This window comes from Vulpes vulpes, chromosome 6 (assembly GCF_048418805.1).
Source record: "Vulpes vulpes isolate BD-2025 chromosome 6, VulVul3, whole genome shotgun sequence".
Lineage (NCBI taxonomy): Eukaryota > Metazoa > Chordata > Mammalia > Carnivora > Canidae > Vulpes > Vulpes vulpes.
Window position 1 is genome coordinate 9,130,736 of NC_132785.1, and position 25,355 is coordinate 9,156,090.

Sequence of the window (25,355 nt, forward strand, 5' to 3'; positions counted from 1 at the left end):
GAATGTTCATATAAACAGCATCATAGAGTATATGATCTTTCACTTCTGGCTTCGGTCACCTAATGTCATGTATTTGAGAATCATTTATATTATTGTGTGTGCCACTAGTTCATTTTATCACCAAGTAGTAGTCTGTTGTGTGGATGTGCACACTGTCTATTCATTCACAAGTTGGGGGCTAGTTGGGTCATTTCCTCTTTTGGACAATACTGAATAAGGCTGTTGTGAACACTTGCGCACAAATCTTTAAGTGAGCATAAGTCTTTACTTCACTTGAGTAAATACGTAGGAGTGGCATTTTTACGTTAGATGAAAGAACCGCCGCACTGTTTTACAAAGTGACAATACGTTTTGCATTCCAGTCAGCAATGAAGGAGAGTTCTGGTTGCACCGCCTCCTTGCCAATACTTGGTACAGTCAGTCTTTCACCATTCTAGGAGGCATGCAGCAGTATCTCATGATGATTTTAATTTGCATTTTCCCCAGTGTCTAATGATGTTGAGCATCTTGTCATTTGTGCCTTCCTTCATGAAATGTCTCAGATTTTTTGCCCTTGAGTTATTTGGGTTTTTTTTTTTAAGAGTTTTGTGTGTTCTTTATATATTCTGAAGTACAAGTCCACTATCAGATACATTCTTTTCAAACATTTTCTCCCATTTTGATGAAGGGAAAATCTCCCTTCTAGGAATTTTGTAGTTCTGGATTCTACATGTCATGCTCCATTTTGAGATCTTTTTTTTTATATGGTGCAAAGTATGGATTGAGACTCATTGCTTTATATGTGAATATTCACTTGTTTCAGCACCATTTGCTGGAAAATCTGTCCTTTCTCCGTTGAATTTCAGCAGTTGGACCTCTGCTGAATATCAACTGACCGCATATGTTTGGGTCTCTTTCTGTATTTTCTATTGTGTTCCATTGATCTCTGTGTCTATGCCTTCACTAGTAGCACACTTGATTACTTTCTAGCTTTGACACTTCTTTATAATGAGTGTCAAAGTCAGATAGTATAGAGCTTCTAATTGTTGGTAGGTATCAGTGGGTAGAAAACTAAGAGGAAATCAAGGATAAGGAAGACTTCTGGCTAAACTGGCCTGGGAGGATTCTTGCTGAAGGTGGGCCAGGGTGATGAGACCTTACCTCGAGGATGGTGGAGGATGAGGACGCCTGATCACATGTTGAGGGTGGAGGATTCTGGTTAAACTGACTTAGCAAGACTGTTGCTAAAAGTGAGCAGTGCACAGATGAACACAGAAGCCCAAAAGTTGGGGCCTATTTGGAACGAGGATCCAGAAGAGCCTGACTAGAGTTTGGTCCCAGGGGAATGGTCTTTGTCATCATCCATATTGATAGCTCCTTCATTTATTTTCACTGCTGAACACACTACAGTTTATTCATCTGGTCTCTGTTGATGCACACTTAAGTTCTTTCTGATTTTTGCTATTACAGATAGCAAAATAGGCAATGAATAGCCTCATTCCCTTCTCCTTGTGTACATGCTGAGAGTCCATAGGATATATATCTAAGAGTAGAATTACCAAATTGTTTCCCAAATATTGTTCTGGCAGCATAAAAGAAGTCCTGTGCTCCCAATCCTTATCTACTCTTGTAAGGATCAGACCTTGTATTGTGGTTTCAGTTTCTCTTTCCCTAATTCTTAATAACCTTGAGAATCTTTTTATATGTTGTGATTTACTCTTCTGAGAGTTGCCTGTTAGTGCTTAGAATGGTGTCCAGCACACAGGAAAAATTTCATAAACATGGACTATTAAAAAAAAAAAAACAGAAAACCCTAGGAGAATGATAAAGGGAGATCCCAGGAAGATAGCTATGCACAGACCTTGGAGATCAGCCAGTTCAGATGAGGACACATGAGAAATTTGTAAATATATAGCTAACAAGCATCAGTTATAAGGAACAAAAATAATAAGTTTGTGAAATTTTAAGAAGCATGTAACAAAACTGTGAGACCATTATAATCCACAAGTTAAGAGAGGAGTAACTGATGTTAAAGTGTTCTTTGTGCCTTATATTGTTCAAGAGGAAAGCAATGATATTAATTACGTTTATGTGTCAATAGAATATATATATTATGTGGAATAGAATATATAACTTCCAAAGTAGTAGAAGAAAGATTATGGCATAAGAAATACCTTTGCTCTGGTTAAGAAGCAATCGTGAGCCAACACTGGAATAAAAAAAATAGTTATTTTTCTTTAAGTAAATAGAATCCAGCCATCTGATTAGTCAGGAACTAATGCATATCAGCCTGTTTATTAAAGAAATCAATAGAAACTATAAAGGCTATTTTCCTGTTGGCTTTCACAAAGATGGTATAACTTTTGCTGACTGCAGACAGGGAGAGATTTACTGTTGTCTTCCAGTTGTTTTTCTTCTAGTTAAATGTTAGCTTTTTTTTTTTTCTTCGTTTTCTTTTTTCTTAATTACAGACCTCAGCTCTTTAAACACAAAATAACAACTCTGGTTTAGAAGTGATACTCTGTGTTTTGAACTTTGAGTAAATTCAAAGATTTGGCAACTAGCCACATTGTAGGGCTCTTCATATCACTCTTCATCTCTTAACACAGAAGTGCATTAAACTTGGTAGTTAACAGGTGTACATCAAATTACATTCCTAAAAGGAGTGAATTTTTTAATATGATTTCATCCTCCCTCTGAATGTGTTCTTGGTTGTTTTGTCTGACAGCTTTTATACGTCCTTCTAACCTTGGTGTTGTGCATATAAGCTGTCCCCACTGTTCATGGGACCTATGCAGTAAACACGGAGCTGTGACTTGCCTTCCCTCATTAGGGAATTCATCCCCACGCATAGCTTATACCTCTCTTTGAAATCCACCTGGACTGTAAATATAATGGAAATTTACTGAGCCTCTGTCCTCTCTATAGTGTTGAAATGTTTAAAATGGATAGACAAGGATTTGGCCAAATTTCGAGGGAAATCTGGCCACGGTGTTCACTTCCTTAATTCAATCACATATTCTGAGCTGATTCATTTTCAAATCAGTAAACGTCAGTTCTGATTATTTTTCAGCTGCTTGCCATTACCACCACCACCACCACCACCATTACCACCACCACCACCACCACTCCCTTTATACTGTTCTGAAGTGCTTTATAGCCACAAATTGCCTTTTCTGATACGTGAAAATATTTTTTAGTGCCAGGAGTAAAATTCTTACTTTCTCCTTCTTGAAATAGACACAGCCATTACTGCATTTTTCTCACCCTCTTTATGCCATGGAATTAATTTGCACAGTGAAAGAAAAGATATTTTAAAATAAGTTGGCTTACTTTGCTTTCATGGGCCGTCTGAAAGCACTGGTGGCCTGTAGCTCAGCTTAATACTACTACTTATGAAAAAAAAAAAAAAAAAAAAAAGCACCCGTGAGTGACAAGCCAAAATTTAAGTTGGTTAGCTAGGCAGCTCGAGTCATCCCAACCGCTTCAATAACTGGTCATTTTTGGCAAGGAACTTGGGTCTATAAATAATTCAACCCACTTCAGCTGGGTCTTAGCAGCAGGAACTGTCAAAAATGATATATGGTGCAGAACTTTATCCAAGACTGACCTTCTATCTCAGGCAGCATTTCTAATGCAGGCTGTGTGTGACTGATGATAAGCGTGCTTGTTTTATATAAATGGCCATCTAGGGACAGCCAATTCAGCCGGGTGGTCAGGTTACCATAGTAACTGTCTTTTCTTACCCTCCACTAACCCTGGACATTACCTTCCTTTCCTCCTAGCCCTCTGACCCTTGACACTTCCCCCTGCCTGACTCTGCAGTTCATACCTGGCCCCAGGCCTGTGAGTCCCACCCTGGAGTGTTTTCTGAGTCCCCAGAGGACCACAGTGGATTTTGTTTTGTTGTAGTTTTTTGTTTGCTTTTGTTTTTAAAGGAATTTTTCCTCTTTCTACTGTGGGCTCCTCAGATGAGACAGGAATCACATCTCCTTCTTCTCTGTCCTCAGTGCTTTGTTGTATAGTGTCTGGTACAAAGTAAGCCTAACCATGTTTGTTGAATAAATAAGACATATTTTGAGTTTTGAGTTTTTCAGAGGGTCTACTCAAAAACCTTCGGCTACAAACATGAAATAAATATACCAAGTTTCTTATTTTTTGTAAACTATAAGTTGGATAAGTTCAGTGTGCATATCCTGGATATCTCATTCTAACGTGAAGTTGTAAGGTTCTGTGTAAGGGAGATTTTTTTTTTTTTCAAGAGACATTAATGACCAATCTCTTGTAAAATGAGGCTGTTTTAAAAAGTTGTTGCCCTAGGATCAGCTTAGGTGGGAGCTGAGTGGAATGGTGGACAGAGCAGAGATTTCAAAGCCAGAAAGGCCTGGGTTAGAAAGCCATCTCCGTCACTCTCCAGCTATGTCACCTCAAGCAACTCACATTATTATTGTACCTCTATTAGCTTCAGCCTCCTCCTCTCTCAAGCAGGAATCATGTGTCTTTGCTGTCAGTATTAAGATCACTACCTATAGACTGAGCAGAGTTTCTGGTGGTGTCAGCCAGTGATCATGCGTGATGGTACTCAAGGCTTTGGAAAAGAAGTCAGCAGACCCCTGGAATTGGCTGGAAAGCAATTCCAGAATTGGAGGTGGGAGCTCTGGCACCTGTTTGTCATACCGTTTCTTTCCCCAATCCTTTCATAGCTTCCATGATCCAGAGTCCTCATCCCGTGGGCTCATCCTCACCTCACCCTCACCTATGTCAGAGGGCCCTTATAATTACAAGTACCATGTGCTGAGCAACTATTAATAAAGTGCTTTTCATTCACTAAATTCATCTAAGCCTCAAAATAATGTGCTCAGATGCTCAGATGCTGTTGTGACCCCATTTTACAAGTGACAAAAGCAGTGAGATAACTCACTTGACCAGCATAAAACACAACTAGGAAATGCCAGAGCCAGGATTGTATACCTGGCCAGTCTGATTACAAAGTGGGTACTGCTTCCACCACATTATACTCTCATTATGACTTCCTAGGAAGGAAAAACAATTCGAGTGATGAAATCTTTTCAAATAAACTGTAAGTGCTAAAACATCTCATTTTGGGAAGCTGGCAAAGACAATGAAAAGAACTTAGGTCATTTTCTGACAGTAAAGAATCATGGCCTAATATGCAGGTATTTGACAATCTTTGTGTTTCAAGTGATGAAATCTTTTCAAATAAACTGTAAGTGCTAAAATGTCTCATCTTGGGAAGCTAGTAAAGACAATGAAAAGAATTTAGGTAATTTTCTGACAGTAAAGAATCATGGCCTAATATGCAGGTGTTTGACAATCTTTGTGTTTCCTTGACAAAAACAACCCTAGAGACTAGACTTGGCTCAGGACCTTGTCAGGTGGGTCTCAAAGCTCTGCCCTAGGCTACTGCTAACTTCATTCCACTTTTAGCAACATTCATGCTTTCTTCTGGTCTTATTTTGATACCGTGCAGTAATTTAATACTCAGCTCGTGTCATGACTTGTTTGCAGATGTTACCCCTCCACAAACAGCTGGTTATATAGAAATCACTGACCTTCAATCAAAGAAACTCCGATATATCCCTATTCCCAGGTAATCCACTTTCACCTATGTTCTCAGTTTGTATGTCTGATTAAAAGCAAGTCAAGTCTTACCAAGTGCTCTGAATAAATGTGTGCTTTTGCCTCCTTAAATAGCAAGCTCCTTTTTTTTTCCCAGTTGCAGTTGGCTTGTATCTTGCTGCTGTTCTGCCTGTTTTACTGCTATTTTTATTTTCCTTTGGGAAAAATGTTCAAACAATATATAGGTGTAAGTCAACCTATGAGGCTTCATTTTTCTATCATTGATCTATTCATTGAGGTATCCCAGTGATCAGTTTTTGTGTATCTGAAACAATGTTTTCAGTATTGCAGAAATATTCATCCTTACTATTTTTTTAAAGTTTTTATTCAGATTCCAGTTAATTAACATACAGTGTTCTATTAGTTTCAGGTGTACAATTTAGGGATTCAGTGCTTTAAACAACACCCAGTGCTCATCACAATAAGTGCCCTCCTTAATCCCCATCATCTATTTCACCCATCCCACCACTCACCTCCCTTCTGGTAACCATCAGTTTATTCTCTATAGTTAAGAGTCTGTTCCTTGGTTTCTCTCTCTCTCTCTCTTGCTCTCTCTCTCCCTCTTTTTTTTTCCCCCTTTGCTTGTTTGTTTTATTTCTTAAACTCTACATATAAATGGAATCATATGGTATTTGTCTTCTCTAACTTACTTTGCTTAGCATAATACTCTCGAGCTCCATCCACCATACTTAACTTTATATTTTAGTTTTCAGAGATAAATGTGTTCAAAATATCAAAGGAATTTAATTAGCATTTATTTAAAATTGTTTTTTGTTTTTTTAAAGATTTTATTTATTTATTCATGAGAGACACAGAGAGAGAGGCAGAGACACAGGCAGAGGGAGAAGCAGGCTCCATGCAGGGAGCCCAATGTGGGACTCGATCCCAGGACTCCAGGATCACGCCCTGGGCCGAAGGCAGGCGCTAAACTACTGAGCCACCCAGGGATTCCCCTAAAATTGTTTTTTTTTTTTATGTGAAGGGGGTGACTGGGTGATGAGCACTGAGTGGGGCACTGGACAGGATGAACACTGAATGTTATACTGTATGTTGACAAATCGAACTCCAATAAAAAAATATACAAAAAATAAATAAATTTTAAAAAATGAAATTTAAAAAAAGAAATAAAATAAAATAAAATTTTGTGAAGGCTTTACAGTAGCTAAAGGCTTCCAGAGATTTTGTAATGGAGCTCATGACCATTTACTGCTTCTATCACTGTCCAGTGATGGAAGCAAAGTACCCAAACCAGCTAGACTGAGGATACCGAAGGAAAATTATGTGCTTGGTTATACCCTTGAGGATCACAAGTGTCCTCACCAGGAGTCTGTCCCTTTCTGAATGTATCCATGCCTGAACTCCCTCTTTCAGCTGAACCATGCACCTGCGCTCGTCTAGTTGGCCTAGCTCCCTCATTCTTCCATACTTTGCCCACCTCCACCCAGGCCATTGCCTCCTTCTAATCTTTTATTCTGCTTTAGCCTAGTTTGACATCACATCCCCTCCTTACATATACTTCCTGAAAGAAGACTGAGACCTCACAACACAGGGGTGAAAACCTCATCTGAAATCTCCCAACAGAGGAGCCTGGAGCATGAAAGAAAGGCCAGCCACACCAAGACCTGTCAGTCACCCACAGCATCATCAGGCCACTTTCCACCTAACTCTTCCAACCCCTAAAAGAAAATAGCCAAACATGACAGTACACAGTAACTCAGAAACACAGTTTCATTGCTTAGGACCCATAATCAGTTTCAATAACTAGGAATAATAAAAGCATAACTCAAAAAGAAAGGTTTACTTATTCCAACATATGTAAGTGTGCCTTCTTAGAGCATCTTAATGTGTCTGTTTAATGGAAAATGGCTTTTAGTCATTTGGGGAAATTACTTATTCCAGATGAATTATGTGCTTATTAAAATATAATATTAGTTTAAGCCACAAAAGCAAAGAACAACTTTTTGTTTTTTACATTAGTCTTTTTTTTCCACTATTTCTCTTAATTTCTCTTTCATTAGCTCTAGTTTTTATTTCATTGTTTTTCTCTTTTAACTTTCTGTGTGAACCATATGTTATACCTGCCATGGAAAAAACATCTGGAAAAACAGCTGTGTATAGAGCCAATGCCAGCTGGTCGCCATGATGCATTCATTTAGAGCCGTACTGTCCACCAGAAATAGAATATAAGTCATGTATGTCATTCTATAGTTCTTATTAGCCACATTTTAAAAAAGGACTTAAAAAAGGAAAAATAAACAGTTGAAATTAACTTTAATAACATTTTATTGACTCAGTGTATTTGAAATGTTATCATTTTATTATGCGTACTCTCTAAAATAAATAAAATATTTTTTAATTTAAAAAAATGTTATCATTTTGACACATGCTCAATATAAAAATTTTAATGAGATATTTTATATTCCTTTTTTCTTCTAAGTCTTTGAAATCAGTATGTATTTTATACTTTTGGAATATCTCAGTTTGGACTTGCCATATTTCAAGTGCCATGTGATTTGGAGTCTGTTCATTATCAGTATATCCTGAATTTCTCTTGAGATTAGCTATTGCCATTTTTGGCATATATGCAATCCAAGAGAACAACCCATCTGGATTTCAGTTTTCCTGCTAGTTGCTTAAATTTAGCATTCTGCTAGATAGCTGGAATTTTCCATCTGATGGCTAACTTCAAATAACATAAAATACAGTAACACCGTATGTAACTACAGGGCCAGAATGAATACATCACTTGTGCTCCCAGTAAAACTTGACTATTTTTCCTCAAATCTTTGTATTGCTTGCATCTGTAAAATGATACTGCCTAGCTCTCATCTGTGAGTGTATGAAAATCTGGGCCTCGCTCTACTATAATTGTATGTATTCTTTAAAGATCTTGCTATTATGTATAAAGGGGAATATACATTTAAAATGAGATGAAGAAGAGATTGTAGAGCTGGGGAGCAAATTGTAGTAAATACGTGATTTTTTTTTTAGCACTTTTTTTAGCACTTTTTTGTGACATACTGAAGAAATTGCCCCTATAAATTTCAAGTTTCATGGTATGAAGAGTTAGACGTTTAGCCAGTATATACAGTACGCCACGTCTTACATCTTGAGTGCTTTTGGAATAATTTCAAACATTATTGTTGCATGTAGATAAACATCATTGTTCTGGAATAGCCCTTTACTTCACCATCTGTACCTATTAATTTTTTCCTAAGGCACATATTTTTGAGAGAACCCCATGAGATAAATCCTGTCTTATATCAAATGTTACCTTCTTTGAGTCCTTCTGGAACTGTAAAATAGTTCTGAAACCCTAGGACCCATCCTACTGTTATCATCCTCTTCATATTAACATTTTCTAAAACTTCTGTGTCCCAGAGTAGCTAGCTTTGTCACTCTGTGTGGAATATCTACTAAGGCAGACTGGAAAAAAAGTCAAACTAGTCTTGGTTTATTCTTTAGGATATTATAAGATTTTACCCAACATATAGTGGTTTTGTGGTTTTCCCAGATCTACATTGATGGTTTATTATGTTTTTATTATCTGATCAGACAATCCCTCTAGACCACTTATTTCATATTGAAAATATCAAATGTATTTAGAGAGCTAACACTGGTAATTAGAATTTCTGATCTGTTTGTTTTATATAGTGAGAGCAATACTCAGGAAAAGGAAGTATGCAGTTGACTCTTATAGGCAAAAGCAGCATCCCTAGGAATGAATATATAACAAAGGAAAGATGTACATGTATGAAATATATAATATGAGAAATATACAAATTCCTTGTTATAAATTCCTGTAATTTCCTAAGCTAGAAAATGCAAAATAATAATACAAATGCAGTTAAGGCCCATAAACAAGACATCAGTGTCAGCACTTAGACTGAAACTTAGAGCCCTAAGGAGGAAGTCCAGTGTTGCAGGTGCATGAGATATAAGTTGGTTTATAGTTCTTTTCTTTCTGACAGTGAATGTTAGTATCATCACGGGTCCGCAAATACAGCAAAGTATAAATAATCAATAGATAACTGTGTATATTTTTTCTTACAGATGGATTTCTTGGTGTCTTTTAATATGCTTTTAGAATGTGCTGTTAGAATTCTTTATAGCATGTTTAATGAACCCAAATTAGGTAAACTAGCTTCATTACTACCAAACAATTGACTACTGTAATTTCGTTATCAGGTCAGAATCTCTCTCGCCGTATACCACATGGCTATCTACTATTTCAGACACAGATGCCCTTCTAGCTGAGTGGGACAAAGGCGGTGTTGTTACTGTTGACATGGGAGGTCACATCAGGCTTTGGGAAACTGGACTTGAACATCTGCAGCGATCGCTCATGGAATGGAGAAACATGATCGGACAAAGTGACAGACAGATGCAGGTACCACTCAAATTGACCTTAAAAGGTGCATACTCAGGTATAAATTTAGTTCCAGGTGCTACAGTTGTGGAAACTTCTTGCCCCCAAACTTAAATATTGTTGCTTAAATAGCTAAAACAATTTCTCATAATAGAAAAAGACAAATCTATCCCTCTAGATAGTGAAAAAGTTAAAACGTTTACTTTTTTTTTCTTTTTTTTTTTTTTGGCCAGTGCTTAAATATGCAGGCCCCTCACATCACAACATGAGAACACAATCAACTTTTGTTGTTTAACCTCCAGCATTAATCGGTTTCCAGCACTGCCTTCACATCTGTTCTTTTACTACCATCATCTTCAGCATCTCTCTACATGCTACCAAGGATGCAGAAATACTGATATAAAATGCAGCCCATTACCCTAAGGCCAAAGCCTATAGACTAGATAAGATAAGCAAATAAGGCATCCAGTAGAGGTGTGTCTTTACCAACTTCCGTATAGGTCCCGATAATACAAACTTAGTGGTAGTGAGAAGTAGACCCAACCATGCGCTGGAAAGAAATGTGGAAGCAGGGCACCAAGGTGAGAGGAAAACTCCAGAAATGACTCAGCCACCAGCTAATCTGGTTGCTGTCTAGAACTCACGGGAACAACAGGAAAGCTGTGTGCCCATAAGTACTGAAGCATATCATAAAAGGATTTATTTGTTATTGATTTACGTTAATCTTCAGAAGAAAATGTGGCTGTGTACATTTCATTTTTATACAGCAAGGTAGGAAAGAAAAGTAGGTTCCTGCCAGCTGTGCTGCTCTGTAAAGAGCCAAGTAGCAAGACAAAAAATTTCTACCAACTATTCCATTGATACCTGATTGATAATTACTATTTTACATGGTTACTTTTGTGATTTCCCTTAGGGGAGAAATGTATAGATTTATGAATGAGTAATACATATTTCTCTTAGATTCTTAAAAGCTTATAGGAACATTTTGAGGATCGTAAACCAACGTAGGCAAGCAACCTCAACTTCTTTTGAAAGGGTATGAATATATTAATTTAATTAAGCTAAAACAAATGTATTGCTCAAAAATAAACATGTCATTAAGTCCAGTGAATCTATCAAAGCAACAGACTGAATGTTGGTCACTATCCATAACAGTAATTAGAAAATTAATTAACCATGGTTTTGATTCTCTTATTATTCTAAACATTAGTTTCTGCTTCCTTTGAATTAAGTGATTCTTTTCATTACAGTGATTGAAGCCAAATAGTAAAAATTATTGTACTTCTTATATTTCATTTCAATTTCTCATGTGTCATAGAGATGAAAGGTCATATTTTTCCTATGGTCAAGATTGTGGCCTAAATTAACTTTCTTCCACAACAGAACTTTAAGAAGGAATTTTACTCATGATTTTCATAACTGGTTTTGACTGCTCCAAAAGTTAACCCCTGTTTGTGTTTTAGCCATATTCTTTTCTCTTCCCAGTGACTTCTCCAACTCTTGTTCACCTTCCTGTTCTCAGCTCCTAGCGTAAGGATTGATCCACAGTAGGCAATTAATATGCTTGTGTCTGCTCACACTCACATATACTAATTACATTGGCCATTGAACCCATTCGATAAAAAAAAATGGAATTGTTCTTTTAAACTGTCACAGATTATTCATTTGTTTTTATGTAACCGAATCAGTATTTATTGAGTGAATATCCATAGTTATGAAGTTAGAAATGTATTATCTAACATCTCAAAAGTAATCAAAATATTTGGCTACAGTATGCATGGCAACATCTGATCCTTCCCGGACCAAACATCTTCCAGGAAATATATAACTTTATGTCTCCAGTTCAAAGTTCAGTTGTAATAGAAACAAGACTTATTTAAAAATAAAGTTCTACATTTGAGAATTGGATATTAGTTTCATTTGGAAAATTAGAACAGATGTTATTCTACCTTCTCCCTTCATCCTGATGTTCCTTAATCCATCTTGGTTGATAGCGAAATTTGTATTTATGTTCATACTCAAACCAAGAAACAGACTGTGAGCATGCATCTTTATTGTCTAAACAGACAGGATTCATTGCCCAAAAGGTCTGCCATTGCTTTAGCTCTTGGTCACATCTCTCCTCTCTGCTTGATAAATAATGAGATGGTATATTTAATTGTTTTTACTTAGACCAGCTCATGTTATTATTTACAAGTAGTTTACACAACCAAATCTAAATAGGAATCATTATGGAGCAACAGTAATAACAAGCAAAAATGTGTCTTTTTTACACTCCCCATAAGGTGCAATCCTTCAATCTATTCCTCCTTTATGGGCCCTTTATTCAGCATATGTCTACTCCTGGTTTTGGAGCTGGAAAAATGCCTTTCTTAGAAATATTGAGAAAAGAGTATGTTCTCAGTACCATCCTTATCACTGGCTGAATGCCAGTCGCTTTCCCTGTTCCTGGCAGAGTAACCCGATCTCCATCTAGTGGCGAAATGGACTTATTTTACATCAAGAAATTTAAAAGGCTTGCTTTGCACTTCAGTAGTTGAAAGGCAGCCCCAGGCCTGCTGGCATGGGAGGTTTACACACGCCTGTCTTGTGTGGTTCCTCTTGGTCACGAGGTGCTCCTTTCGGGCAGCAGTGAAGGCTGGGCAAACTACCGGCCATGCCATGCCTTACTTATTGACCCACTTTTTTCCCTGACTCTTCTGCGTGGTAGCAAAAGAACTGTTCATACTTAGATAAACTATGTCAGTTACATGCTTTAACACTATCCTTTATATCTTGCTACATTTCAGCCTTCTAGAGTTATCAGTTCAGAAGCCATTATTGCTCGAATTTTTGGTTTTGCCTAATCAATTCACTGATAGTTTTCTTTTAGGAGCACAGTTTGCAAGAAGAATATTTATTGAGCTCTGCATACAAAATGTGCTCATTAATCTTACATGCTTTGATAGGAACATGTGTTTTTCTTACAGCAAACAGCTATAACAACAAACTCATAGTGTCAGTGTAACTCGGTAGTTCTAAAAGCCCATGATTAAGAATTTATATTTATGGGGCACCTGGGTGGCTGTTAGGTAAGCTTCTGCCTTCGGCTCAGGTCATGATCCCAGGGTCCTGGGATGGAGCCCCACTTTGGACTCCCTGCTCAGTGGAGAATCTGCTTCTCCCTCTCCCTCTACCCCTCCTCCTGCTCTCATGTTCTCTCTCTCTCAAAATCTTTTTTTAAAAAAAGAATTCATATTTATTACCTTTAGACTCCATATTTTTAGAAGCATGTGTTAATTATAAGTAAAAATTTTTCTGACTGTGCTTCATTGTGTTCTTTATAAAGCATATTTTTCATATTTTTATTTAGTTACATTTGGATTCATCCCAAGAAGACTATTTAAGCTACACCCCAGTTTTCTTCAGAAATCAAATCATCTTCTCTAAAAAGCTCCCGATGATTATTCTTGTGGGAGTACAAAAGCTAAAAGATTATAGCTTTCAAATGTTATTGTCTAATTAAAATAAACTAATTAGAAAGTAAACCCTCTGTGTATTACTGGTGGAATCTCTTTGAAGCCTTCGAATAGTACTTATTTACCTATATACTTTTTAAATGGTTAGAATCTTTGAAACATATCATGGGACTGGCACTTACTCATTCTTACAGTGGAGATAGTGCCTAGTACACAGTAGATGCACAGTAGAGGCATAAAACAAATACATAGAAAAGATAACTAATTTATATTAACCACCACTAATCCTTTTCCCCTTTTAAAGAAGATATTCTAGGATTATGAGTCAAGGTAGATTGCTGTACTTTAGTAAATAATCCTGGCCTTCTCTTTAACTACTAGCTCAACAGGGTTTTGGTTTTTGGTTTTTTGGTTTTTTTTTTTAAGATCTCAGTAAGATGGAAAGTCCTGCTTCCAGTTTTAGAAAGCACTAGATCATTTCATTGGACCTCTATTAGTACATTTAGTTTTACAGTATACAGACTGTTCTCTCCACATGCTCTAAGGGGGTTTGCAATTCTTTTTCTTTTTAAGGAGGATAGTTCATAGCTTACTCTTGTACTTCATTCTTCACCTTGGCTGGGAACTCTAAAAATACTTAACAGCCTAATTCAGTGAGTCATTATTATAAAACAATCCATACTCTGTAGGATTATCCTCTGTACATGTATCTTTGGAAATCTTCCTTGGCCTGAAACAGTAATGCTTTTTAAAAAAATGTATAATTTCCCACATATCTCCTAGCAATATGTCAATAGAGCTCATTTTCAGCAAGATGGTCTAGCCATTTGCCTATGTTAACATTTGAGCAATGCCTCTAATGATTTTCCCATGTTTATTCCTGTTAAGAAACTCCCATCCATAGAAATTCATTTTGAATCTAGATTTTGAATAAGACTTCCAGATTTGAATAAAGTTTCTAATGAAAATGCAAGATGGCTGGGGGAGTAGAACACCCAGTGATGTGCTGATAGACCAGCTCTTTGGGGAGGTGAGGGTGGAGCCGTTTATAACATTTGCCAGTTTCCATAGTGTAAATACTCCCTCCGTAGCTGCTTTCAAGCTGCCAAAAGTTAACAATTTACTTGCTAAATGTCTAAGTATTTAGCAGCCATCTCTCACAAAAGTGGTACAGTCAAGCTCCAGGATACCACTGGCTTGATTAAACCTTTAACTCTCTAAGGAGAATTATCACAGTTACCTAACTGCAAGGTCTTCCAGAAATCAGACAATAAAAATGTGAGTGAGAGAGAAAGAAAGCAGAAAAAAGAAAGAAGTACTAAGAACACAGGTGAGATGGTATCATGTTATCCCTAGGAAATGTTGACACATGTAGTTGTTCCATTTATAGATTGACAATGCTCTTTTGAACCAGGAATTCAGTCTGAGCAGAGAATTGGAATGAAGTCTGCACTCAAGTAGGATGACACTCATGGGTTCATGAGTACAAGCCTCCTTTCTTATAAACGCCATTTCTGAAGGAAATTACCAGTTAATTTTTACATTCCTCCAGAAGCAGTGCCTCCATTAGATCACAACTTTGTCAGTAATTGCTAAATATAACTAACATTAAGTGAGCAACCACCCCACTAAGACCAGCAAATCAACAAGCTTATGACTTTCAGGGAGGCCATGAGTTTTCATTAACCTTTTGTGCATATCCAACAAAAATAATAATCCTATAAATTACAATAATTGAGGGCATTATAATGTCTTAAACTAATATAAAAACAGAAATATCATCTCACTTTCTCATTGTAGAAAAGACCTAACCTTAGGAAATTGCTTTTTAAATCAGAAGCAACAGAACTATTTCAATTCCTTTCTTTCGTGACAGACCTTAAGATTATTATTCCATATGGTACTGTATCCCCAATGCATACTATTTAACAATATGATCAGCAAGTAAAGAAGTAATCTTAGCAATATTTTCAGTATGTAAGGAAAATAAATTAATTCTATAATATATCAGTTATAAATTGAGATGTCAAATAGATTGAATATGTTGGCCAGCAATGGCTCTGGAATTTTTATGATTCTGAGCCCATTATGTGTATAATTCTGTATAAGCACCACATCACAATGGCTATAGAAATAAAACCTTGCTGTCACATCTATAAATTAAATTGTAATTTTATTCATAAGCAGTACAGCCTATTGGCTCTACTTTCCACTTAGATATAAAGACAATACCATTGTACCTTGCAAAGTTGTGTTAAGAATGAAATGTATTAATATCTGGCATGGAGCGCTCGGTAAACAAATAAAAGTTAGGAACTTAGAATTTAGGTAATATTCGGCCATTGAGTTCTTTAATGCTTATATGGAAACAAAGCCAAATTAATAAGAAGCAGTGTTCCCCTAAACAACTAATATTATATCATGACCCAATGAGTTACATAATTCATCATCTATCTTAGTGTTATAAGATGTGAGGTTTATTTATAATCCTGTTTAGGAAAAGTTTTGTCAGGCCCAAAAAAGGAATTTAAAAAATGGTCTGTGCCTAAACCTGTCAGCTTGAAGAAAAGCAGGAAATCAATGATAGGACAATTGTCAGCAGAGGATTATAATGTTTAGCCTTATTCAAAAGACAAATTAGAACAGGACCAGAAAACACACAGCAAAATATACATCATCTCTAGCCTGAGTCCTAAGAACACTAAAAAGAGCAAGTCAAATTTGGAGTTGTCTTAGTTTTTCCATATGCAGTAGTACTCTATTGTCTTTCCTTCTAACATTCTAAAAATGTCTCTTTTTTTATTTTCTATTTCCTCAAAAGGGCAGGCCACAGGTACCATCTCTAACCTCTCTTCTTAAAACCATTTGAACCATTCTTTCATTTCTTTAGTTAACATTTGCTGAGCACCCACAATTGCTAGGAGAAAGAAATAAATAGGATACAGATACAGACCCAGGGAACTTAAGGTCAAGCAGAGCTATAACCAAATAAATTGTAGTGTGATATGGTAAATAAACCGATAGAAGCGTGATCAAAGGATCCGAAGACAGCACAGAAAAACTTGACTGTCTCTTTGGAAGGAGTTCCAAGACGAAATAATCCCTGAACCCAGTTTTTCAGGAAATGGGGAAGGGACTTCTGATAAATCAAATACATGTGATTAGTTTTGTCTCTCGCCAAAAATCTTAGTAAAAGAACAATAAAGGATAAAAAAAAAGTACCCACATGGACAAAGAGAACTAGAAACACACTGACACTTTGGATGGAAAATAAATGGGTGGGTAGTAACTGAGTTATTAACTAGAGAACTAAAACCCATTCCTCCAGTAAGGCACAAGCTGCTATACTCTGCAGAAGCCACAAAGCATTAGGACATCAGGCACCATGTACCTCTGAAGGTTGGAGTGCAGGGTGGCACCAAAAATTGGAAGATTAATTGGAAGTCTATATAGGGACCATTTAGATATCCAGATTTTCTTCTCCATCTTATGCACCTGGGCCACTGGCTCTTCTATAGATTGATCAAAAACAGGAGCTATAATGGAGATTTGTATAATTTGGGACAAGAGTGAGATCATATAGAAAACAAGAAGATAAAGCGGAAGTCTGCTTTTCTTATTTAGATCCCTGTGACGCTGGCATCCACATTTATACACTTTGAGCAGAAGAGTAGAAAAATCCTTTCTGGAAACTGACATGTCCAAGAGAAAAACCTTTCTGATGCTAACATTTGCAAGTTTCTCCCTAGTAACCTTACAAGAAGACCCACTTATTATCAAGACCTACCTTTGTGCAAAAACTTTTCAGCCCACTTTGTAATGCCTTATTCTTAAATACTATTGGATAGCCTCCTCTACAAAAATAATGGAAATCAAGACAAATGAACAGAGAAAACAAATGTGATGGAGAAAGAACATTTCACAAAGTGACAATTGATATTCTCAGAGAAGTAAAAGAAAATATGTTAGTCATAAAACAGAAATGTGATGCTATTTAACATAGGAACCTTCAAAGAACAGGAAAGATGTCTTGGAAATTGAGCACTGAGTCAGGTATAAAAGTGTTGAACCCCACTATATTGTATACCTGAAACTAAAATAAGACTGCATGTTAACTATACTGGAATTAAAAAACAAACAAACAAACAAACAAATGCTTATGGGGGCGGGGGAGTGGTAGCAAAAATAAACTCTGTAGGAGGGGTTGGACATTGATTTGCTAGTATTTGGCATACTCAAGTCAGCTGCATTAATTCAATGTCTTGTCTCCTATTTCTGTAACACATTTAAAAGGTGACAAGTTAAAAGACACAAGGCCCAGTAGGGGGTTAAAATGACTTTCTAGAACCAGTTTCATGTGAACCTCTGTAGGACTTGCTGATAGGAAGACAGAGGCAGGAAAATGGGTCTTCTCCCATGGACTTGTGCTCACTTTCCAGGCAGCGCACAGCCCATATATGTCCCCCATGATCTATAGCCTAACAACAGAGCTATCAATATTCTCTGCTTCCATCAGAAAACTGCTAAAAGCACTGGATCCCGTAGAGAAATGTGCACTATTTCTGGAGTGGGAGTGTGAAGCCTTCTGCAGGGCAGAGCAGAAAACTGGCTGGGACCCAAAAGCCAGAGGAACTAGACTAGCTGGTCTGTCCCAGAGGAAGCTGGCATTTTATTCACTTAGAAGTTACTTTTCTTTTCCAAAGTGCTGTGTTCTCATGATTTTATTTAACCACTCAAGTATCAATCTTATTTCAGCCATATTTGTGTACCTACAAAAAAACTGTCACTGCATTTTTAAATTAATTGATTTATCAGTAATTGTCTGCATATAAATACAGTGAAAACTTTTAAGTATAATCTCAATATGTGGTAATGAATGGCCTTCTAGCCACAGATTTCAAGCAACAATTGACGCCTGTAGATCCAAATATAATTACATATTTGCCATTCTAAATACTTTTTTTTGGTGAGGAAGTTTTCCTGTCATGTCATTGTATGTATAATCTAATTGCTCTACTAGTTGAATCTCAGTCAGTCCCTTAAAAATTCTGTTGGTTCCCCTCAACCCCACCCTGTATTTCTAGTTGATTTTCATATAACAGTGTATATATTCTACACCTGCCTTCAGGAAAGTCAACAAACCATAATCTCCTAGGGAGATGGTGGTGATCCAAGCTGTAGAGTTTCTTTGTGAGATGGGCCGGTGGTCATCTACTGAATTATGGAAATTATGGACAAACAATAGATATTTGAGTCCCTTGGAAACCAGCCATCCAGAATGTTCTTATAGAGCACTTACTCTGTACCCACCAATATAGGACCTATGGGGAGATGGGGAAATACTGAAATATGCGGCATGGTTTTTACCCTCAAGGAGTTTATACTATGTGACTGGGGAGATGAGGCTGATAGTCATGAAACAGCAGGACGTAGTACAAAGCAATGTGTAGTTCAATTTATATTGGGGAGTTCGGGCCCTGTGCCATACAGTAGTTCAGAAGAGAAGTATGTATTCAGATGAAATTTATAAGTGAAGGAGATGGGGCTTAGGTTGAACTTTTATTTTATTTGTATAAATAAATACAAAATTTATTTCTCTCTGACCTCTCAAAATGAGAGGTCAGAGCATTCCAGGCATTCCAAAAATCATGACCACAGGCATGGATACAAATGAGCACTGTGTGTTTCCTTAATAAGAGGATGAATTGTGCCATAGGCTTGGATCACAACAAATCCAGGAGTGACCTGGCGCAGAAACCAGAAGAAGAGTAAGCAAACATCATAGCCAGTGTGATGCAAGCACAAAGCCCACAGGGCAAATCCAGGTTGAACACCAAGTATCCCAAAGAGATAGTGGAAGATATACCGGAGCAGGGGCAGCAGTAAGAGCCAGGTCTGTGACCACCAGAAACCCACAGGCTGGGGGACTTCAGAAGACAGGGTGCAATTTAGTATCAGCACAGTCTTGTGGACACAGGACATTTTTAAAAGCGATTGAAAGGATGTTAGTCTGGTTAGGCATATCTGTAGCAAATTGTAAGACAAACTTAACTAAAAGCAAGGGGCACCTTTTGGGGAGTGGTGCAGTAAGGAGTTACCTGAATAGTAGAAACTAGGCTGCATGAGGTCTCTAGGCTTCCTGTGGCTAGGAACTGATGGAGGTCATCAAAGAGGAAAAATATGATAGTGTACAAGACCTTCATTGCTAATCCTGAACCTGACTCAGGTCAAGATATAGCCACATTGCATGGCATTTATGATTTCAGAGAATAAATCTGGAATAAATCTAGGGTTGACAGTTAAAAGAATAACCTATCCCTATACCTTTGAAGAGAGGACCTATTATTTCATGTGATTCCAGATTTATTATGGAAAAGGTATGAAAAATGATGCTTACGTAGAGCATTAAACATGACAAAAATTCAGCTCACATTGACATAAACTACAAAAGGGAATTTATTGGCTCATGTAACCAAGAAGTCTCCCGGCCTTAGGCACAGCTCAAACCAAGGGCTCAGCATATGTCATATGACTTAGTTTCTTTCCTCTTGGCTCTTTTTCCTGGAGTTGCTTCATTGTTACAAAACCTTTTCTCCATCTAGTGGCAAAGATAGCCCTCCTCACAGCGCTAGGCAACACATGGTTCTCATAGTTGGCAATTCCAGCCAAAGGGGCATGTCTCTGCCAGTCATTTCAGCAGAAGTCTCCAGGGATAGTCCAATAGGCCTATGAGGTCACAAGCCCATATGAAATACTCTTAATTGGTCAGACTTAGGTCATGTCCTCACTCCTAGAGTTTGGAATGAGCAAGGACTCTATTGGTCCCATCCAAACCACAAAATCAGGAATTGGGAATAGGGTAAATAGCCCTAAAGAAATACTGAATAAGCAAAAGACTTGAACCTGTGATTTTTTTTTTTCTTTTTGGCAGTTTTGACAGCTAGAGCCACCCCCTTGGTAGTGACAACTAATGACCTCCCTAGGCTAGGGCTTCCTGAAGGCCAGAACTATTGTCAGATTTATTTTGTTTTGCACTCAGCATGGACATTCATGAAACATGATGCTTAGCAAATGCAATATGAAGATAATTAGGCCAGTCGTTGATCCATAGCATTCATTAATTTCATCTTCCATTTAATTCCTAGAGTGAATACCTCAGAAATATATGCTTGGTTTTCTAAGCACAAGTAGGGCAGAAATAAATATTCTAGTTATATTTGTCTTATGAGACTTTCCAGTTGCGAGAGTTCTGAATGAAATGGTCAAGTCTTTTTTTGACAGCCCTCTGATGGTATTATGGTGGGTTTTTCTCCTAGTGCAAAGAACTTACCAATATTGGATAATTTTCATTATTTTTTTTTTGCACTTAGGTATTCCTGTTTTAGGAAGTGAAAAAAAAAAAAGGAAGTGAACACAATGCCATTAAAGGCCTTGCATTTCACAGTGCTGGTATGGGTTGAATAATCCTTTCCACAAAGAGCGATGACATCTCTAGAGCTCTAGTCAGGAAGTCTAAGCGTAACTAGGTTTTGTGCTAGCCAAAGGGGAAAGTGCCGCATTTGACTGTGAGTCATTACCTCAACCACTCTGCCATCATATTTACATATATAAGTCATTGCCCAGAAAGGGGAAACCCTGACATAATATCAGAAACAAATTCATGTGTTCTAAATCTGGTTTGAGTTAACCCGTAGACCTCCCAACAAATATGTAAGAACTGTTTCACAGCAATAAATAGAACCTGTTATAGTTACTATGGCTCTCTTAGTACTAAAGTACGATGTTTTTTCCTATCCCGTGGCCCATAATTACTTAGAAGTTTAAAAATTAGCTACGCATCACTCTGGCTTGATGATAGGGATAAGCTTCTAACCTAACCACTCTCAAAATTAAACAGACTTCAAGCTTCTGAATATAATTCTCCTTCTCATTCAGCTCGAGAATACTTAGATAGATAGATATGTTTATAAAAATACATGAGATATATAATTTACATACATATATATATATGTATACAGACACATATATATATAAAACAGAGTATCTTTTACAGAACAGGCCTTTTCCACTCTGAGTTTTTTATTGTCTCTTCTAAACTTTGGTGAGTTTGAAAGGAATATATTGTTCATGAAGGACAACTGCTGATAAAAACAATAAAAAGGAAAAGCATTCCCCCTTAGAACATTAAACCCAAGCCTATTTGTAATTTCCTGTCTTCAGGTATAAACAAATAATTTAATTTTTTATTTTCCTCACCAAATCTAATTATGTTTTAAAACTTTTTATCTTTCTCTATATATATTTTGTTTCCATGAACCACTTGAAAGTAAGCCATAGACATGATACCTCATTGCCTCTAAACGCTTCAGTGAGTATTAACTCAAAACAAAAGCACTTTCCTACATAACCACAATACAGACCTCAAAATCAGGAAGTCGGCAACCAGACATCATCAATGTTTAATCCACAGAACTTATTCAAATTTCACATGTCCCAATAGCATCCTTTTTAGCACAAAGAGACAAAGAGATCATGTGTTGTCTTTCAATCCAGAACGGTTTCCCGTCCTTTCCTTGGCTTTTATGACCATGACATTTTTGAAGAGCATAGCCTAATTCTTGTGTAAAAATATCCCTCTATTTGGGTTTAGCTAATGTTTTCTCACTTTGAGATTTAGTTTATACATCTGTGGCAGAAATATCACAGAAGTGATGCTGTGTTTTTCTCAGTGTGTCCTGTTAGGTGGCACAGAGTGTTCGTTTGTCCCATGACTGGTGATGTTAACTTCGAACATCTGGTTAAAGTATTCTCTATCTCCACTGTTTTTCTCCACTATGAATGAAGCTAATATTTTCTCCTTTTATAACTAATATATGTCTTTTATGGGCATTTTGAGACTATGTGAATATCTATGTCTCCTCAAACTTTCACTAATTTTACCATCCATCAGAGATTCTTGTTTGAATCAATTATTACTCCTATGGTTGCCAAACAATGATTTTTCCCAATTTCATCAGTCATCCTGCATTTATCAGTTGGTATTCTAAGATAAGGAAGGATACACCTTTCTTATCCCTTGGGGAGTTTTCTGTTTTTCTTTTTTTTTCCTTTAAGATTATATTTATTTATTTGAGAGAAAGCTCTCTCTTTCAAGAGAGAAAGAGTGGGAGAAAGCACAAGCAGGGAGGAGTGGGAGAAGCAGGCTCCCTGCTGAGGAAGGAGCCCGACATTGGGATCATGATCTGAGCCAAAGGCAGACACTTAACCACTGTACCACTCAGGCAGCACCCCCCCCCACACTTTGTTTTTTATTAGTATTATCTCATGGATTTCTATCTTATTTAACAGGTTATAACTCTTGCCAATCTTATTTTAATGTTGAGATTGTTCCAGATTTAGCCAGTGGGAACCCCTTCAAGCCAGTTCTTTGTCCTTTTGACATGCCTGTCATCATTTTTTAGTACTTCTTTAATTTGTGGCACAAAAAAATCAAGCCAATTACTTTTGTCTCTGATTTTCTGTCCAGGTATGAATACTATTTCTTTGTGCAGTTTCTTTGGGTACTGCCTGTTGACTTAGATCATCAACCTGTTAATAGAAAAGAAGCATTCTAAAGTACTTCCATTCAACCAACTCACCAAATTAACCTACCCTCTTGAATGAATGTCCAGAGCAACTTGAATATTTGCAGCTCATCAGCTTCTCTCTAATTGTGCTCTAGCACTTTTACTCCAATTAATTTAGTTGTACTTACCTTTGACGGGAGACATTTTAGCAGAACCTTCAGGTTGAACTACCTACACATACCAGTTTTAGTCAGAGAATCCCAGAATGCTTTGTCATTCATAATTATATATATATTGAAGGAAACTCTACAGAGATGTGAGATAATGTAGCCACCATATATGTTGAATATTTTTCTTTATTATAGCAGAGTTGGGTTGTGAACAAGGCCTAAAAAATTATCCATTATAATCTTTCAGTCTCATTAAAGATTTGGTCAGAGAGAGATAAATAATTTTTCATCTGGCCATTGGCCAAGGCCTAAAATAATATTAGTATACTGACTTTATTATTGTTTTTGATGCTTATCTATCCATCTTGCTATCTTTGATCGTTAGATAGCTTCAGATTTTTCTTATTCATTTGGCTAGAATTAGGATTTCTACTGACCACATGAGGGTGTCTGTGAGCTTAGAACAGAAATATTTCAGATAATTTCAACAACTAACAGAACTTCAATAACTAATAACTGTTGTCATTTCACTATATTGGAAGTTATGATTAAAAAGTACAGTCAGGATAACCAGAAGACTTGAGTCAATGTTCTTTCCATTTGAAGATCTTTTAACTATTAAAAGCTTTTACGAGAAGAATTTAGAACTTTTAGTGAGCTTGTGTGTACACAGGAATTTTCTCAGGTCAATTAAGAGATCTAGATCCTCTTGCTGCTTCCACCACTCATACGTGGCTTTAACCAGTCATGCTATCTCTCTGGACCTTAATTTCTTGATCTATAAAATGAGATAAATCGTAGGCTGATCTTTTAGGCCATTCTGCAAAAGGCAGTAGTGAAGATAGGACCTAAAATGAAGATAAACATCAAAGAACTTCTCTGTACTAGTGATTCTTTTTTTATTAACTGCTTAGGATGTGCTAGCCACTATCAGTACATTCTCTCAGATAACCATTACAACCACCATTTGATTGTTTTATTCTGGAGGTTGGGTTAAGTAATTTGCCCTAGGTCACTCTCCTTTTTTTTTTTTAATAAATTAATTTTTATTGGTGTTCAATTTACCAACATACAGAATAACACCCAGTGCTCATCCCGTCAAGTGTCCCCCTCAGTGCCCGTCACCCATTCCCCCCACCCCCCGCCCTCCTCCCCTTCCACCACCCCTAGTTCATTTCCCAGAGTTAGGAGTCTTTGTGTTCTGTCTCCTAGGTCACTCTCCTAACCAATGAACAAGACTGAGATTTGAGCCTAGATCTATCTAACTCAGAAGGCCATGTTTTTATTCCTCTTCACCATATGACTTCCCTAGGGTCGGAAAACTAATGTCAATGGAGATTATACCCGTAGAGGAGAAAATCATTCTTTCTCTGCCCTGGAGACCAAATGCTTACAGGTGTTGAATGGGGGACACAGACCAGAAGGGTCTGAAGTAAACAGAAAGTCATGCCCCCAGCTAAGAAAGAAGCCTCTACTTAGCTGTTGCCATATGAGAATGCAGGCTCAATTTGGACATTTTCAAGAGGAGACTGAAATTCAGATTTTTTTGTGGGTGGAGGTGATAGAATATTCTGGGACCCACAGATCTCTCTTTCTTCTCACCAAGGAAGGACCATATCAAGAAATGAAGCCCTATTAACTTATAAGCTTTTTGAAGTAACTTACCTATTTTGGTAAATTCCCTTACTTGCTCTACAAAATGTTTAAGTCCTCCCAATGGAATTAAGCCCTTAAAACTGGCAAATTACACCACCTGTTTTTGTATGGCCCACAAGCTAAGAATATTTTTTAGATTTTTAACGGTTGAAAAAGAATCAAAGAACAATATCTAGTGACACATGAAAACTGTATGAAATTCAGATTTCAGTGTCCTTAAATAAAGTTTTATTGGAACATAGCTACATCCATTCATTTGTTATGGCTGCTTTTACACTACAAGAGCAGACCTGGATAGTTGCAACATAGATCATAGCCTACAAAGCCTAAGATATTTACTACCTGGTTCTTTACAGAAAACATTTGCCTGCCCCTGGTTTAAAATACAAAAGCAAAAAGGTGGACAATCTGCTTCTTCTTTCTCTCCTTTTGTATACCTACCCTGAGATTGAAAAATGGAATCTACCTAAATTAGAGGAAAGGAAAAGGGGAAAATAATCATAAATGTCTCAAAATT

The 25,355-nt window shown here is 37.1% G+C and overlaps 1 protein-coding gene across 4 annotated transcripts in view; it reads left to right on the forward strand.

Moving 5' to 3' along the window:
- VWA8 (von Willebrand factor A domain containing 8) overlaps window positions 1–25,355 on the forward strand; it is a 340,735-nt gene that overhangs the window by 239,900 nt on the left and 75,480 nt on the right. For all 4 annotated transcript variants that reach the window (XM_072760629.1, XM_072760627.1, XM_072760630.1 and 1 more), the window contains 2 exons: window positions 5,509–5,590; window positions 9,808–10,009. In XM_072760629.1, coding sequence (XP_072616730.1) covers window positions 5,509–5,590; window positions 9,808–10,009 — 284 coding nt within the window. The remainder of the gene's footprint in view (window positions 1–5,508; window positions 5,591–9,807; window positions 10,010–25,355) is intronic.